The sequence below is a fragment of the Lynx rufus genome, unplaced genomic scaffold (genome assembly GCF_022079265.1).
Source record: "Lynx rufus isolate CCGP_SWC_20201006 ecotype Redwood Valley unplaced genomic scaffold, mLynRuf1.p SCAF_8, whole genome shotgun sequence".
NCBI classification, from domain to species: Eukaryota; Metazoa; Chordata; class Mammalia; order Carnivora; family Felidae; genus Lynx; species Lynx rufus.
This window is the reverse complement of record NW_025814896.1, coordinates 73,677,706-73,695,414: the sequence shown is the minus strand read 5'-3', so window position 1 is coordinate 73,695,414 and position 17,709 is coordinate 73,677,706. Positions and strand designations below refer to the sequence as shown.

The following is a 17,709-nucleotide window of genomic DNA, read 5'->3' as shown; positions in this document are numbered from 1 at the left end:
AAGAACAGATGCCATGAGGAACACAGACACAGACACACATTCAAACACACACAGACACATTATTGTTGTCATATTTGCTGCTGCTGTTACTTAAATGGTTGAGAGCAATTCGCAGCTTTCATGACTCTTCACTCCTTAATAGTCCAGCATGTATCTCCTAAGACAAAAGCTTTTTCCTACATAACTGCATTGCTAGAGTAGAATCCTGCTGCTTTCTCCTACATAACCGCATTGCTAGAGTCGAATCCTGCTAGTACCTAAAATGTGGTCCCATCTTCAAATCTCACCAATTATCCCAATACCATCATTTGTAACCATCCTCCCCACTCCAATCCAGGATCTCACACTGCACTACGGTGGATCTTTTTAGTCCCCCTTAATATGGAACCACTCTACAATCTCTTGTCTTTTATGAGAATGACATTTTTTTTTTTTTTTTTGCAAAGTACAGGCCAGCCGTGTTGAAGAAAGTCCTTTATTTTGTATTCCTCATGATTACCCTCAGATCATGCATTTGGGGCAGGAACACCTGGTGAGCAATGTCGAGGGTCCTTACACATAAAAGGTGGGTTTAGGGAAGAGAAGACCAAGGTCAGACAGAGAGATAAGAGAAAACCAGGGGCTACAACCTCTGGAACAGAAAAGGGAGACTGTCAAGTAGAGGCTGGCTAGCAGTACCCAATGGTGTGAAGAGGTTAAGCTTGATGCGGCCTCCTTCAGCACTGGAGGTCACTGGGGCTGCTTCAGAAATGACTGCAGTGGCTGGTAGAAGGAGAAACCAGTTCTTTACATTAAGGAGTGAGTAAGGATATGAAGGCAGTAAATGGAGACAACTCCGAATCACAGCACTTTGATTAGAAAAGATTTTAGAAGGGTCTTAGAGATCACACAGTCTGCCAGCTCATTTTTAGATGAGGCCCACATTAAGCACCATACCTAAACTCACTCATCTGGCTAGAGACAGGGCCAGTGCTGTGTTAGATCCCCCAGGACTCCATCCCCCGTATGATGCCGTGTTCCCGCTTCTGAGAAGTTTGGCACTGAAGGAAAAAAGCCTTCAGTGGGGAGGAATCTCAAAGAAAAGGTTAATATAAATAAAGTAGAAATTCTCTGCCTTCAGTGATCTTCCTAAAATGTAAATTGGCCTTGTCTCACCCTGTTTAAATCCTCCCACTGGTCCCCATAATTCGTGGGGGGAACTGCAAATGCCCTCGTGATCTAGTCCCAGGCCAGTAACCGGCTTCATCTCCCGCGACATCTTCCTCACTCCAGCAATACTGAACCACTGCCTCTCCCTTCAGGAGACCTTGTTCCCAAGCCCCTGGGCCTCTGCACAAGCTGTGCCCTCCTTGGTGTTCCTTCCCTCCCTAGTCCTGTTCCACCTGCTTGCCAAATTGCTCTTCATCCTTCAAAAGTCACTTGCCCCAGGAGGCCTGCCCTTGAACACCTACTTCTGTATTTGGGGGGGGGGGGAACTCTTCTGGAGTGGGAACGAAGAGCCAGCAGATGTTACTTTACAATCTCTGCAAACATGTTTCTTACAAGCATTCCATCATGTTTTCAAAAGTTGCTTAAAAGATCACGATGTTTCCTAAAGCTAAAGGGATATAAATCAAGATTTTCCTCATAACACAGTCAAAAATCTTAAGTCATTCAAAAAAAGTGTTTCATTCATTATAAGATCCATGGATATATTTCAATAGAAAAACACGTTATGTCTTCAATGGCTAGATTTTCCATCTAGACCAGGAAAACAGTAGGAGGAAGAAGATAAATAGGATTTGGTGTCTGACTTAAGAACAGTGAAGGTCACTATTGTCACCCAAATATTTTTTAAAAACAAGATTCTGCATCCTGCCTCTACATGCCAGCTGACAGTATATCTTCAGGATTTTCTCTCTGCAAAGTATGTATGGAATGAGTTCTATAGAAATATCTGTTTTACACCTCACTCCTTCCAAATAATTTGAGATATGAAGAACCACAAGTAAAAATATGTTAAGCACTTACTAAGCCCACAACGCATGTGACACAAGGGGACACACTCAGAACTCAGATCAGAGTAGATCTATAAGTCAAGATCTGTAAGGTAGAGAGATGAATAAGCCAACAAACACAACACAATCCAATGACTCCAGAAGGCAGGTACTTGCATTGTTGCCTGGATGTATAGAGAAAGAAGGGCCTAAAATAGGCCCTTTAGTGTCAGGTAAGGCTTTGGGGGAGAGGACACTACACTGAGATTGAAGGAAGAAAGAGACTGTACAAGCAGAGAAGTGAGGGTCATTTCAGGGAGCCAACATGGCACATGCAAAGACGAAGATACACAAAATAGGCAGCCAGGCTCAGGGAACAACAAGGAGTTTGTTGTGGCTGGAGGATGTTAGGACAGGGAGAGATATCAGCCTGAAGGAGGGGCAAGGAACCAGATTGTTATAAGCCTTGGAGACTCTGCGAAAGAAGTCTGAACCCTGTCCTGTGCAACAGGGAGCCTTAAGCAGAGTCCAAGTCTGGCTTTAGGAAGATTCGTTTTCAGTACCTGTTAGATGGCCAACCTCACAAAATCATCTAAGGATCCACTCATGTCACTCATGGCCAGGGCTGGTGTTCAGCAGATGTGCAACAGTATGTGTGTCAGGTAAATAGTATGAAAATATTTCTTCACCAATTGGCAAAGAGCTGCACCTCCATCATCTTGCAGGCTGCACCGGCCCCTCCTATGAGTGCCATCTGGCCACCTCGCTGGTACCTGCTGGCATCAGCCCCCATTCCCATATACTTCCCTCTCCCTTCTACCACCAGACCCCAGCAGGGAGACAACACCCTCGATAGTAGTACTGACACTCCAGGAGGAAAATGTTTGATGTCCACTTTACCCTCCGAGGCTGTGGTCGCCAGCCATCGGACAGCATTCCCTAAGCACACCCTGGCATCACCTCAGATGAGAATTGAAAATCCCATGATGTATCATATCACCAATATTTTGGGGTTTTTTAAATTTTATTTATTTTGAAAGAGAGCAAGCAACTGCACACACAAGTGGGGGAGGCGCAAAGAGACTGGGAGACAGGGAATCCCAAGCAGGTTCCACAGTCAACATGGAGCCGATGCGGGGCTCATCCCCCAGCCTTGAGATCACGACCTGGGCTGAAATCAAGAGTCGGTAGCTCAACCCACTGAGCCACCCAGGTGCCCCTTCATCACCAATATTTTGTATTTAAAGCCCTCTTCATATCCTCTTTCCTTGCCTTTTCTCACCTTCGACTCATCACTCTCCTGTTTTTTCTATCTATCAAGAAATCATTTGCCTCCTTTTCTTACCTACCTCCTCTAGGAGAGCTGCCATTTATTCCTTCTCAGCCCATACCTCCCTTCTTAGACAATCTTTCTTTTTAAATTTTAATTCCAGTACAGTTAACATACTGTTGTATTAGTTTCAGGTGTACAGTACAGTGATTCAATACTTCCATGTCACTTAGTCCTCATCAAGATTAAGTATAATCCCAATTCCCTTTGCCTATTTTATCCATCCCCCCAATCACCCCCCTTTAGTATCCATCAGTTTGTTCTCTATAGTTGAGTCTGTTGTTTTAATTTTCCTTTTCCCCCCTTTGCTTGCTGTTTTCTTCCTTCAATGCCATGTATGAGTGAAATCATATGGCAGTTGCCTTTCTCTGACAGGATTATTTCACTTAGCATTATGCCCTCTAGATCCACCCATGACATTACAAGTGGCAAGGTTTCATTACTTTTTTGGCTGAATGCTATTCCATTGTATCTCAATACCACCTCTTCTTTATCCATTCATCTGTTGATGGACACTTGAGCTGCTCTTACAGTTTAGTTAATGTAAATAATGCTGCAATAAACATAGGGGCGCAAATATCCTGGTGAATTAGTGTTTCATATTCTTTAGGTAAATACCAGTAGTGCAATTACTAGATCAATCATAGGATAGTTCTATATTTAATTTTTTGAGGACCCTCCATACTGTTTATCACAGTGGCTGTACCAGTTTGCATTCCTGCCAACAGTCCATGAGGCTTCCTTTTTCTCCACATCCTCACCAACACTTGTTTTGTCTTGTGTTTTTTTTGTTTGTTTGTTTTTATTCCTTTTTGTTTTGTTTTTTGGGCTTTTTTAGAGAGAGAGTGAGTATAAGTGGGGGAGAGGGGCAGAGGGAGAGAGAGAATTTTTTTTAAGTTTATTTATTTTGAGAGAGCGAGGGACCTTGAATGGGGGGGGGGGAGAAAGAGAGAGGGGGGGCGGGGAGGGATTCCCAAGCAGGCTTAATGTTGTCAGCATAGCGCCTGATGTGAGGCTTAAACTCACAATCTGTGAGATCATAACCTGAGCCAAAATCAAGAGCCAGATGCTCAACTGACTGAGCTACCCAGGTGTTTCATTATCTTGTGTTTTGATTTTAGCCACTCTGACAGGTGTGAGATGACATCTCACTATGGTTTTGATTTGCATCTCCCTGATGATGAGTGATGAGCATCTATTCATGTGTCCACTGGCCACCTGTAGGTCTTCTTTGGAAAATGTCTATTCATGTTTTCTGCCCATTTTTTAATTGGATTATAGTAGGGGGTTTGGTGTTGAGTTGTATAAGTTCTTTATATACTTTGGATACTTAACCCTTTATCAGATATGTCATTTGCAAATATCTTCTCCCATTCAGTATGTTGTCTCTTAGTTTTATTAGTTGTTTCCTTTGTTGTACAGCTTTTTATTTTGAGGTAATCCTAATATTTTATTTTTGTTTTGATATCCCTTGCCTCAGGAGACATAACTAGAAAAATGTTACTACAGTCAATGTCAGAGAGTTACTGCCTATGCTCTCTTCTAGGATTTTTATGGTTTCAGGTCTCACATTTAGGTTCTTTATCCATTTTGGGTTTACTTTCATGTATGATGTAATAAAGTGGCCCAGTTTCATTCTTTTGCATGTTGCTGCCTAGTTTTCCCAGCGCCATTTGTTGAAGAGACTGTCCTTTCCTCACTACCTATTCTTGCCTCCTTTATCGAAGATTAATTGACCATATAATTGTGGGTTTATTTCTGGGCTTGCTATTCTGTTCCATTGATCTATGTGTCTATTTTTGTGCCAGTACCATACTGTTTTCATTACAACAGCTTTGTAACATAACTTGAAGTCTGGAATTGTGGTACCTCCAGTTTTTTCTTTTTCGAGATTGCTTTGGCTATTCAGGGTCTTTTGTAGTTCCACACAAATTTTAGGATTGTTTGTTCTAGCTCTGTGAAAGATGCTGTTGGTATTTTGATAGGGACTGCATTAAATACGTAGATTGCTTTGGGTAGTATTTAACAATACTACCAGTATTGTTACTGGGACAGTTTAACAATATTTGTTCTTCCAATCCAATGGCATGGAATGTCTTTCCATTTGTTTTTGTCATCTTCTGTTTCTTCCACCAGTGCTTTATAGTTTTCAAAGTACAGGTCTTTCACTTGTTTGGTAAGTTCACTCCTAGGTATTTTATTATTTTTGGTGCAATTGTAAATGGAATTATTTCCTTAATTTCTCTTTATGGTACTTTGTTATTAGTGTATTTCAGAAACAACCTATTTCTGTGTATTAATTTTGATCCTGAAACTTTACTGAATTTATCAGTTCTAATAGTTCCTCAGTGGAGTCTTCAAGGTTTTCTATATATAGTGTCATGTCATCTGCAAGTAGTGAAAATTTTATTTATTCCTTATCAATTTGGATACCTTTTATTCCTTTTTGTATTCTAAGATTGTAATCTTAGTCAGATTGCAATCTGGCTAAGACTTCCAGCTGAAGTCCTGTGTTGAATAAAAGTGATGAGAGTGGACATCCTTGTCTTGTTCCTGACCTTAGGGGAAAAGCTCTCAGTTCTTCCCCATTGAGTATGATGTTGTCTTAGACAAACTTTATTAAAGGGGCAGCCCTTTGAAACATGGTCCCACCCTCTAGGCTACTGCTGATTGGACTGGGTGGACATGGTGACCAATGCTAAGTCAATTAGATTCTCTTTCCTGGGAATTTGGAATTAAGATTCAAAAGTTCAATCGATTCAACTGGTATTATAGGACCCCAAGCTGGATAGTCATGTGTGCTGAGGGGCCCAGATGAATTTTGGAGAGGGGTGACTATGTGCAAAATGGATCATTGAGTTAAGAAGACAGTCTGCAGTCATAAAAAAATCAAAGCATATATTATCCAGAGAGAGGCAGAGGTATGAATCCCTGTGATTCTTACAAGAGAAAGAACTAGGGAAAGACTAGCTCCCTAATAACCGCACAATGCCTAAAAGGTCAGCCACACTCCCTCTAATTGAATTCCAAAAGATTCTCTTGTCACCTTATGATCCTCTCCTTAATTGGATTTCTTTGAAAAAGTTTCAGTCTTGCAACTGATCGCTTATTTAGAAGGCATCCTGTCATTTGTGGATGTTGTTTTCATCTTACCAATAGAATCAATTCACAATGAACACAGAAAAATGTTTTAATGACATTGTTGAGTAGCAGCTAAACTTAACAAGAATCCTCATACCTTAAAACAATTCTCAATAGCTTTAGAAAAATTCTCTGACCAACGTATTATGTACTGCCAGTCAGGAGAAAGATTCTTTCATCTCAGGGAGGTATTGCTGGCCTGCCACTCCCCTCCTTCATGCTAATGGGAAGAGAGGTGGCAAAAAACAAACAAACAAACAAACAAACAAACAAACACACCAGGGGGTAACTGTGGAATACTTCAATTTCTGTGTTTAGGTCATCCAGGTGCCTGCCTCCCACTGGGGGAAAAAAGGAATGAACTGAAAAAGGAGTAGAGGTCAAGGGGCACATTCACATTCTCTGACTATTCCCTCTGCTTTCCCTTCTTCTGCCTCAATAGATCTGTCTTGAGCAGCAAGGATGAAGGCTGAAAATTCATTTTTAAAAAGCAAGAATCTTTGGGAGTAAACAAAGCTAACGTATATATAGACTGTCGGTGGTTCCTAAACCAGCAGTTACTAACTACTGCACTGGTTCCTCAAAGTATAAATATAGTTATATTCTTTAAATATTTAAAAATCTTAATATCCTTATAGTTTCTAACACCATCTTTTCAAACAGGATAGCAACCAAAGCCTCAGATTTCTATTACTTCTGGGTTAATCTTTTTAATGACTGTTTCACGGTTTCTGGGTCTCCAAATGTTCAGTATCTTCTAAATGAAAACAATGGGCCCTCTACCAGGGGAATTCAAAGGTTAGAGCCGTCCAAGGCAGTTCAATGGGGAAAAAATAGGCTTTTCAACAAATAGTGTTGGGACAACTAGATATCCACCCGCAAAAGAATGAAGCTAGACACCCCTACTTCACACAATACATAAAAATTAACTAAAAATGTATCATCTGTCTAAATGTCAAAGCTAAAACTCTTAGAAGAAAACACAGGCCTAAATCTTCACGACCCTAAATTAGGCAATGGTTTATTAGTTTAACACCAAAAGTACAAGGGACAAAAGAAAAAAAAAGAAATTGGACATCATCAAAATTTAAAACTTTGTGCCTCAAAGGACACCATTTAGAAAGTGAAAAGACAACTCACTGAATGGGAGAAAATATTTGCAAATAACATAGCAGATAAAGGACTCATATTCAGAATACATAAAGAACTTTTACAACCCAACAATAAAAAACAATTAAAATGGACAAAGGATTTGAGTAGACATTTTCTCCAAAGAAAATATACAAATCATCAATACATTTATGAATTGATGGTCAGTACTATTAGTCATCAGGGAAATGAAAACCAAAATCACAGAGAGATACCACTTCACACCCAGGAAGATAACTATTATCAAAAAAGACAGAACATAACTGTGGGCAAGGCCACAGAAGAGCTGGCACTCTCAGACATTGTTGGTGGGATTACACATCGCTTTGGAAAACAATCTGGCAGGACTTCAATAAGTTAAACACACAGTTACCATATGATTCAGCAAGTCCACTCCTAGGTATATACTCAAGAGACTAGAAAAACGTATGTCTACATGAAGGCAGTGGACACACTCTTCCACTGCCTGGTGAGTGGGACAAGCTCACCACTTCCTTAACTTGAGCCAACAAGTGCCTGCTTGGTTCTTTCTGGAGAATTTACAACACGGGGCTAGGAATCACCTTAATGAAAACATCAATTCTCTTAATTTAAGAATTTAATAAATGTATAGATTACATATATTATTAAAAGTCTATTTCACGGGCTACCTGGGTGGCTAAATTGGTTAAATGTCCAACTCTTGATTTCAGCTCAGGTCATGATCTCACTGTTCATGGGTTCAAGTCCCATGTTGGGCTCTGCGCCCACAGTGAGAAGCCTGCTTGAGATTCTCTCTCTCTCTGTCTCTCTCTCTCTCTCTCTCTCTGTCTCTCTGCCTCTCCCCTGTGCACGTGTGAGTGCTCTCTCTCCCCTTTCTCAAAATAAATAAATAAACTTTTTTTAAAAAGTCTATTTCACCAGCTGAAAATATCACGTGGGTTGAAAAAAACACTGGTCAACTGAGTTCTGAAACACACCAGTGAGGTCCCTAAAATCTTGCTGTGGCCTGTGGACCAGAAACAATGGCATCACTTGGGAGATGGTTGGAAATGCAGACTGTCAGCCCTCATATAAGATTCACTGACTCAGAATCTAGATTTTAGCAAGTGCTCAGGTGACTCCTATGAACAAGGATATTTGAGAAGAAATGTTTGCTCTCAAACATTTTAATTACACTTAAGACCAATCCACATATGACAAACTTGCGTTAAACCTACAAGAGGAGCCTGACTGCTGAAGTTGTACAGAGTCTGGTGGCTTACGGATGGTTTTCCACATGGCTTCAGGAAGAGGAAGTCCCAGAAGCAAAGCCAGCAAGTCAGCTTTCCCAGCAGCTTCCTTCTCTTGGTGGCAAAAATGTCACCTACATTGCAAGAGTGTTCAGATCCAAATCCTGGTGGGTAGGAGAGGCCCTAGGACAACTCTGCTTAGAGATGCTGTCACGGGACAGTTTTTCAATTACCACAGTATAATCCACATTCCAATTGGCCATTGCCTGTGGGACCAATATCATTCTTTGTAAGAGAGTATATTCTGCTATTACGTTTTTCAAACAATGACCCTTTATGGAGTAACCATATTTTCTAAATAAAAACATAGTCATATATTCTGAATTAAAAATAGACACCCATGATATGATAAGAACAAAGATATCTATCACAATAATTGAATGGAATATTTGTGACTGTCCAGGGAAATCTAGGACATATGGTACCAAGACCCCTGAGGCATTAATGACCTGGATGAGAATTACAACGACCTTGATCCTTCTCTGGGTATCTACACCAGAATTCTGGGTATACCACGTTGCTCCCCACCCTGGTGCTTTGTATGTAACCTCTCCTCTGCCATGCCATCTTCACTTGTCTGCCCCATCTCATCCTTCAGGTCTCCGCTCCAATGCCATCTCCCTAGAGAACAGAGAATTCCAGCTCTGGAATTCTATGACAAGTAGCACCCACCAACCCAGCCCCTCTCTATGATCATTCCCTTCTCAGCACTTTTTACAATCTCTATTCGCCATGTCTTCTTGTTCTTTCACTGTTGGCCTCCCCCACCAGAACGGAGGCAAGAATGTGGTCTTGTTCACTGACGCACTCCCTGCATCTGGTACCTTCTAGAAATTAAATGAGTTTTTGATGAATAAACAAGTAAAATGTACCCAATTTAGAGAATAAATAAATATTAATAAAAATCACCAAATATACTATAGCTTATTAGTAAGAATAACAATAATAAGATCATTTGTGAACAGATCATAAACTTCCATCAGAACCTTTCACTTCATGCTCTTGCAAATGAACAGGATCCAACAAATAGTTGATAGTACTACCGAGATAACTTTGCTTAAATCTTTTTCCTTCTCAGAGCCTCTTCCCTCTCAGAGCCATTCCCTCTCAGAGTGAAACGAGAAGACTATATCTCAGAATTGGGGGAGAGGGAAATGCAAGATGAAATATATATATATATATTCTGATGCAAAACAGGCACTCAACTCAATATGGGCTTCATCCTTTATAGTTACCCCCGTGCTTCCCTTATTCAAACTGGTCAATGAATATGAAATCACATCTCCAGGCCTTCATGTGAACCTGTTTACTCAACACTCTAGACCCAGCCATAGCTGTTAGAACCCTCTTTTTAAATTCAGCAAGTTCAACTGTGTTTGCAGCACCAATTATTTCAGCCACATCACAATTGAGACTTAATTTAATTTCTAAAGAATACCTCCAGTAGATCATTGTTTCAGGTCATTGTCTCAAAGCTGGTAATGTTCCTGAGGTGAACTTGAACATGGTTCCATTTCTAGACTGAGTTGTAGCAATCTGCTTCAAATGCTCCTGAATAAAGCACCGGACTGATAAACAGAGTTACAAGAAGCAAAAAGCTCCCTAAGTACTCATTAGAAACAAGGCACAGTGGTAGTGACCACAGCAACTGAGAAAAATAAAGAGTTTGTAAAACAGTGAAGCAATTTTGGAATCAGATTTGGGTTCCAATTCCCATTTGATAGCCTGCTAAATAGTGACCATGGGCAAGATCCTCAACATCTCTGTGCCCTGGTTTCCTCATCAGTACACTGGGGTAACAACAGTATTGATGTCAGGAAGTTGTTGAGAAGATGGTTAAGGTAAATCTATACACACATTTAGTGCTGAGTCTGCACTCAAAAAATGTTGGCTCTGGTTATTAAATTGATTCTCATCCTCAAAGATCTTATATACACTTATCAATGAAAATATTCAGAAGGAAAGAATGGTACTAAATGATACATATTAAGTGAGCAGTACTGGTCACGAAAGATGCAAAACTTTAGGAATGCAAGGCACCCCTTCATCTAGGGATGGTAGAAGGTCTCCTGGGAGTGGTAAAACCAAAGCAGATGGGGCCGTGCAGGACTACAGGCCCCCTGCAGCGGGCACTTACTGTTTGCCAAACACAGTGGGGCACCTTGTATGTAATCGCCACAAGCTACAAGGTAGATACCTTTAAATCCCCAATTTATAGATGAGAAGCTGTTTTACGGATAATGGCTGAAGCTCACACAGGTTTAGTCATTTCCCCAAGTCACCCAACCGGTGGCAGATCGAAGTTTAAAATCATGCCCATCTGACAACCCATCACTGTGCCATTGTTGGGAAGAAGGGTTGACGGGAAGATAAATCATTCCATTGTGAGGCAGGAAGGGACAAAGTAATCTTATTAAATGGCAAGTGGGAAGCAAACAATATGTAATTTAAAAAGAGAAAATAAGGGTAGAAAGGTGGGTTAGAGCCACAGGGAATGGAAAGCTACGGAGTTTGAGCTTCAGCCTGTGGACAATGAAGAATCTGTTTTGTTTGTGGTTTAAGTGTGTGCTTTTGATCAAATACTACCACCACCACCACTACCAAGAGCATTTATGGAATACCAACTAAGGGTCGGGTCCCAGGCTAAACCATTTGCATACATTACTTCCAAAAGTTACAATTTGCAATTGAGGTATTATTACCTCCATTTCACAAATAAACAAAGCCCTGAGTGGTCAAGCCCCTCACTGGGATGACTCCAGCATGGTGGGGTTCATAAGTGAGTGTGAGCAAAGTCAAAGTCAATACACTTCCCTCTAAAAGAGTACTGCAGAAAAACCTCCCTTGCAAAAGAGAGTGGGGGAAAAAAAGAAAAAGAAAAACAGAGGGAACTAGTCTGAAACAATATACCAATCCAGAGTAAGGAGACAAATGTCTTAAATGGAGTCACTGAAAATGGAAGGGAGGTGACAAAGAGCAAATGTGTTCATGACCTTTTCTTTCATTTACTCCATTTCTGTGTCATGATCTGCTCCCTGAAGTAGAAACCAAGTTAGTAATTATTCCAGTTTCTATTACCAGCCTTGCCTGTAAGCCTGATTTGAGCCCTGTTGTTAGCCTGAGAGCGAACACTGCGTTTAGTATTTACCTGTCCCGTCACAGTGTTATCAGGGCTAAAATATGGCATCATCCTCTAATCTGTTATCTGTATTGAAGGGTAATCATTCAAAAGAATAAAACTAAGCCTCCACATCCAATAAATCACATTATGCTTCACATATCAACGCTTTAAAAAATCTGACCTAAACACATAGTCTGTCACAACAGGAGGACACATACGCTTAAGCTCTAATGAGCTCTGCCAAATCCTACATTATTATTAAAGTTCATCGTGAGCTCAGAGGTCACACATTTTTATAAAATGGAATGCGGTATCAATATTTGTTGGGCTGCTTTCTAGTTAATATTCTAGAGAAAGTTGCATAATAAAGCAGTAGGAAATACATGCTTTATGAATATATCTTTCAAGCTAAGGCAAAAGCTAAATAGACAATTACTTAACATTATGTCATTTTTCGGAATTAAGAGTTAGGAGCTTGGACATTCATGTAATTTTTCCAAAAACCCAAAACACTTTTGCATTAAAACCTTAGCTATAGTGCTCCTCATTCAATAGCTAACTGCAATATGTTCAGTGGGAAATCAGTAGTAGAACAGGAACGCGCAGAGTTGAAATTCATAAAGATAAAAGAGTATAATTTTCCTGTCCAAATCCACAAGTTAATACATGAATATTCCCAACAATTTACAATATTAATTTGAAATATCAAATGTGTTTCTGAGAATAAAATTATGAAAGAAATGGCACCTTAGAGTCTCACTTACTAAGGATAAAAACAAACATGGTTTGTGTACTGCATTCACCAAAAAAAAGATGTATATATAGACACATGTATATACATATATATGTCTATATATATATGTCTATATATCATACATATATATGTCTATACATCATATATACATATTTATGATAAAGCAAAGTAACAGCATAAACAGTCTAATTTTACAGCTCTTAATTACATAATGATCTGTGGTTTGTGTTTTTTAATCTGTTGGACTTAATTTTATTTCTATGTGCAAACACATACGTGGATATTAAAGAATTCTGCTCACCTGTGCATATTCAGACCCAAATATCATGAAACATTTAGCAGTAAAATCCAGTCTCTGAAGGCAGGCTTACCACTACGCCACTATTCAGTGTAAAGATACAACTGCCTTCATAATAGACAGAAGCTAAATCGTTTTTTTTTCTTTGCATCACTTGAGGCTTCCTGCAAACCCAGTCATATAAACAACTTCCTTCACCTTTTCTTCAAATCTGAGTGTTTAATTAAGCCATAGATCATCGCAACCCCTCTAGTCCAGCTGTCTGTCAGAACAGAGGTTTACTGCAACTCCACCCTTTTCCCACCTTCAGCTTCAACAGTGCATTTCATTTTTTTTTCCTATCAGAGAAAAAAATTAAGATGAAGAGTTCCAATCCTCAAAGTAGTTCAGTGAACTGTCACAATAATATCATTTAACCCCAGGGAGTTTTCTGTTTAATTGCCACTCTCTCCCTTCCCCCAAAGGGCTACATCTTCTTTCAATGGTGTAATGGAAAGCACCGCATTAAGAAAGACAGAGAGAAAACATAACCGGTTTAAATTTTTAAACATCTAACCTTTTCACCAGTCACTTTTAATCATTTGCACCTGTGACTTTAATCATCAGCCTGGCAATCAGAGGACAGATCTAGGAGAGATGCCCCAATCACAACCATTATTGTATTAAGGAGCAAAGAAGAAAGCGATTTTCTCACATGTGACACGAAGAAAGTTTTACATGTCAGTAACACCCAATCTTGGGAAGAATAGAGCTCCTAGTACTTAAAATCTTCATTTTCTAAAAGTCAAAAGATTTTCTTAAAATATATACCTTACTGTATTTGTAAATATTAAGTTTTTACATTTTGTAACAATTTTTCAACTTTAGGGCTCAGAAAAAAAAAAGGCTCTAGAATAAGCAGAACATTGGGGGAGGCAGTGAGATGTTTGAACCATTCTCCCCAAGGAGAAATCAAAACCATTACATTATGCCACATAACCATTTATTTCACTCTGCAAGGCAAACTTAGAGCACAGTGGTAATATTCTGAAAATGTGATAGAAGTTCTACATCAGTGAACATACAAGTTTGGAAGGGACAAATATGGTCGCTGTCAGTTGTAGTCTGCCCCCAGCAAGTCAATAGCCCTGTGGGTGAGGCTCCCATATGGAAATCTTCCTTGACTGCCCAAGGCTGCATGGGATTCCCTGTGAACAGCATCTGGACCACACCTTGTTTGGTCACACAAGCAGCTGACAAGAGCTGGAGGAAAATGCGTCTGGTCCAGAGATGAGAGGACAGGGCCAAGAATCAAATATGCCCCTCTAAAATTTGATGGGGAGGGCCCCTTAAAAAGGCTATTTATCCAGTCATGTTTTTCTAATCAGTCTTGGCCATTCACCGGCAGATGTTGGTCATTCTGGGGACTAACTGGTAGGATTTTGTGGTCCTGCAGCTGCCAGCCTTTCATAACCTCAGTGATGTTGTGGAAGCATCCATTTAGTGTATAAATATGCTTTTTTTTTTTTTGCATTAAAACACTGCCAACTGAAATATTAGAGAACAAACTCCCCACCCAGTGCAGAAATTTTCCAGTTTCAAAGCATCTGGGATGAAGATTCCAAATTACCTGTAGCAAAAATTTCTTCTAGATTTTTTAAAATCCTCTTGCTTGTTGAGGAACCTACTGAGGAGCCTGCCAAAGATGACACCCACAGTTCAGATTATTGGTCCTACATTTACCTAGTTAGGGCAGGAAGAAGTGTTTGATGGTTACCCAGGATCCTTCCACTTGTAGCAGGAATGAGCACCAAAGAAAAAAAACATCAGGACACTCAACTCCTTAGAGATTTAAAAGACTTCCAGAGGAATAAAGAGGAAAGAAATCTCTCCCTCCCCACCTTCACCCCCCACCCTGTGTGTGCCCTAGCCATGTAATTCCATGCAGTTCCAGAGAGAATCCTTTACTCCACAGGGCTCCTAGATCTGACCCCAGCAAAGCCAGGTTGGTCATCCTTCTCCCCACGCTTCCAATCTCCATACCAACCCCTCCCCACCACCTCGGGCCACCTCCTTACCTGATAATGTCGTCGTTGTGTCCCAAGAAGAATTTTTGGCTGTGCTCTCGGGTGTTGTAAACCACCCCGACCCCAGCCACAAAGTAGACCACCTCCTTGCCGGCCGTGTAGTACAGGTTGTTGCGGCACTGGTGACCCCGGTACCCGTACACCCACTCCAGCCGGAGCTGGCAGCTGGGAGCTGTCCGATCCGCCATGATAAGCCGACCCCACTCGTCCCCCGGCCCCCCCGCGCGCGGGTCCGCGGCCCCTGCGCTCCGGGTCTGTCCTCGCCAAGACTCCGGCTGCGGAGGACCTGCAAGGGCTCAGTGTGCAGCGCTGGGCGCTGATTTCCGCGGCGACGCACAGACACAGCCCAGTGCGCCGGCCGCCACCATCATCCGCCGCCGCCGCCGGAGATGAGCCGCCAGTGCGCGGCCGCCAGACCCCGCCGGGCGCCCCGGCTCCCTCTCCCCGGGCAAGGCGTCTTCGCGGGCGCCAACACCCGCACGCACACGCCTCACTGCACCTGCGGGCTTCGTCCCCCAGGAGAGGTTCTTGGGGGGGTCACCCCGCCTTTTAAATCAGGGATCTGCATATCCAAACACTGATTACCCAGTTCGCTCACTGAAGTTTGCAGTGCGTGGGGGCTTCGCAGCAGGCAACGGGATTTATTCTGTGACAGCTTTGATTTGACAGAGAACCCGGGTAAGCTTTGCCATCACCATCCTTGGATCCGAAACTGACAGTCTATACCCAGGATGCAGGAGAAAGGAAGAAAGAAACAGATTTTTTGTATAAGTCACCAGTCCAAGAAAATGATCCCCAGACTAAACCAAGGTTTTTGGTTTTTTGTTTTTTTAATTGTCAACTATTCTCCTTCTCCCTCCAGATCCATTTCCTTAATGATATGAAATATGCCCCAAATGCTTCTGGTTGCTGATATGATTGAAGAGAATACTTGCTGTTTCCCCATTAAATCAGGGTGAATATGTAACGGTCATTTTTTTAGATGCTTCAATTAGTTGTCATGTAAGTATTTTAAAATCACATCCTCCGTGAAACCTCTCTTGACCGAAAAAAATCATGAAAAACTTAGCAGTTCTCACTAATCAGCAACTCCAAGTGCAAGCGTCATGAAAGATTTTTCTGAATTGGAGGAAACGAGACACTAGTGCAGTTGGAGGCAGGAAAGCGCTACCTACTAACGCTCCTGGTCCCGAAGAAATTAAATAATTAACAAGTGGCAAAAATCGAGTGCCCCGCTTCACGAAGGTCTGAACTAGCTACGGGGACCCGTGGGCTCAAAGGTCAGCCTCTAGCCAGGCGGGGGGTGGGGGCCGGGACGCACTCCGCGCCCCCCACCCCCCAACAACGTGCGCCCACACTACCCTAGCTTCGGCTGCCGCAGGTCCGAGGGAATGCCAGCCCCCAGGGACAGCCCGACCCGCGCGCACTGCCTCCCTGTCAACGTCCTGCACTCCTCCCACACCGGATCCAGCCTAGACTGCAGAGCATCCCCGCTCTCTCCGCCTCTAACCTCTGCTCGGAGCGGGCGCCGCCAGCACGTCCCGGATCTCGCACGGGCGAGCGAAATCCTCTGCCTGCCCTCCCTTCCCCACCTCCCGCACCCGAGGATGGGCTTCGTCACTGGGGCGCAGCGGGAGACGGGTTCTTCCTCCAGCGGGCGCTCCGGGGGCGGGGCCACAGCGCAGCTTTCGGGAACCGCGGCGGCCGGTTACTAGGCGAGATCACGGCGCTTGGAAACCGCGACGCCCCAGAGCCTGGGGCCGCCCCTCTCTCTCCCCGCCCAGGTTTCTCCCTTCCTCGATGCATTCTGGGAATTGTAGTCCTTTCAATGCCTACTCGGTTAGGGAGCCCTCGGAGCTGGACCACAAGTCCCAGGATTCCGCACGCCCAGAGGGGGCCGTGCGGAGGCCATTACCGGCGTCGGTGGTGCCTCCTGTTCTCCCGCTGAGCAGAGGAAGGCGCATCAAGGGCGAACGCTTGTCAACCGCCCTGCGATCCCTAAGTGACTGAGGCGGTGGCGTGCGTGCGTGTGTATCTATGGAGAAGAGCAGTGGAGTTGGAGTAGAGATAATCTCTATGGCCCGCCTCGAGAATTTCTTCTGCACCAGTGCCTGAGGGTTACTCTAGCTAGCCGACTGGAGCCCAAGTTTGTTTCCTACTTCAGTTTTCCTTTTTGTTCAGATGGGTTCTAATCTGTTAAAGTGCGGTGCTGCCACATTTAAGAAAAATGCTGGGGGATGTGGGCTCACTCTGCCTTAACCAGAGCCTTCCGAGAGCTACCTCCTAAATTACGACGGGATTGGGGAATTGAAGGACAACCAGATTTTGAAAATGGGAAGGTGAGAACCAGCCTTGGCCTTCAAACACGGATGTCTGTGAATGCCACTGCCCAAAGTGAACTATGAATTCCGGAGTAGCCCATTTTCGTATTGGGACCACAGCAGACCTGTGGAAAGAGATTTCAAAATTCCAGTGACTAAAGACTCAAAGGATGATAGAAGGGATATTGGGAGCATATCGTTTATTTTCCTCTCTGAGCTCTCCTGCAACTACTTAACTAGTTCTTCAACTACCTCAAGTTTTTGGTTTTTTTTTTTTTTAAC

General features: G+C 42.5%; 1 protein-coding gene across 4 annotated transcripts in view; it reads right to left on the bottom strand.

Moving 5' to 3' along the window:
- The window catches only part of EML6 (EMAP like 6), a 271,991-nt gene extending 256,697 nt beyond the window's left edge, over positions 1–15,294 (bottom strand). For all 4 annotated transcript variants that reach the window (XM_047068057.1, XM_047068059.1, XM_047068056.1 and 1 more), the window contains exon 1: positions 15,098–15,294. In XM_047068057.1, the coding sequence (XP_046924013.1) occupies positions 15,098–15,294 (197 nt within the window). The remainder of the gene's footprint in view (positions 1–15,097) is intronic.
- Between the last annotated feature and the right edge of the window lie 2,415 nt (positions 15,295–17,709).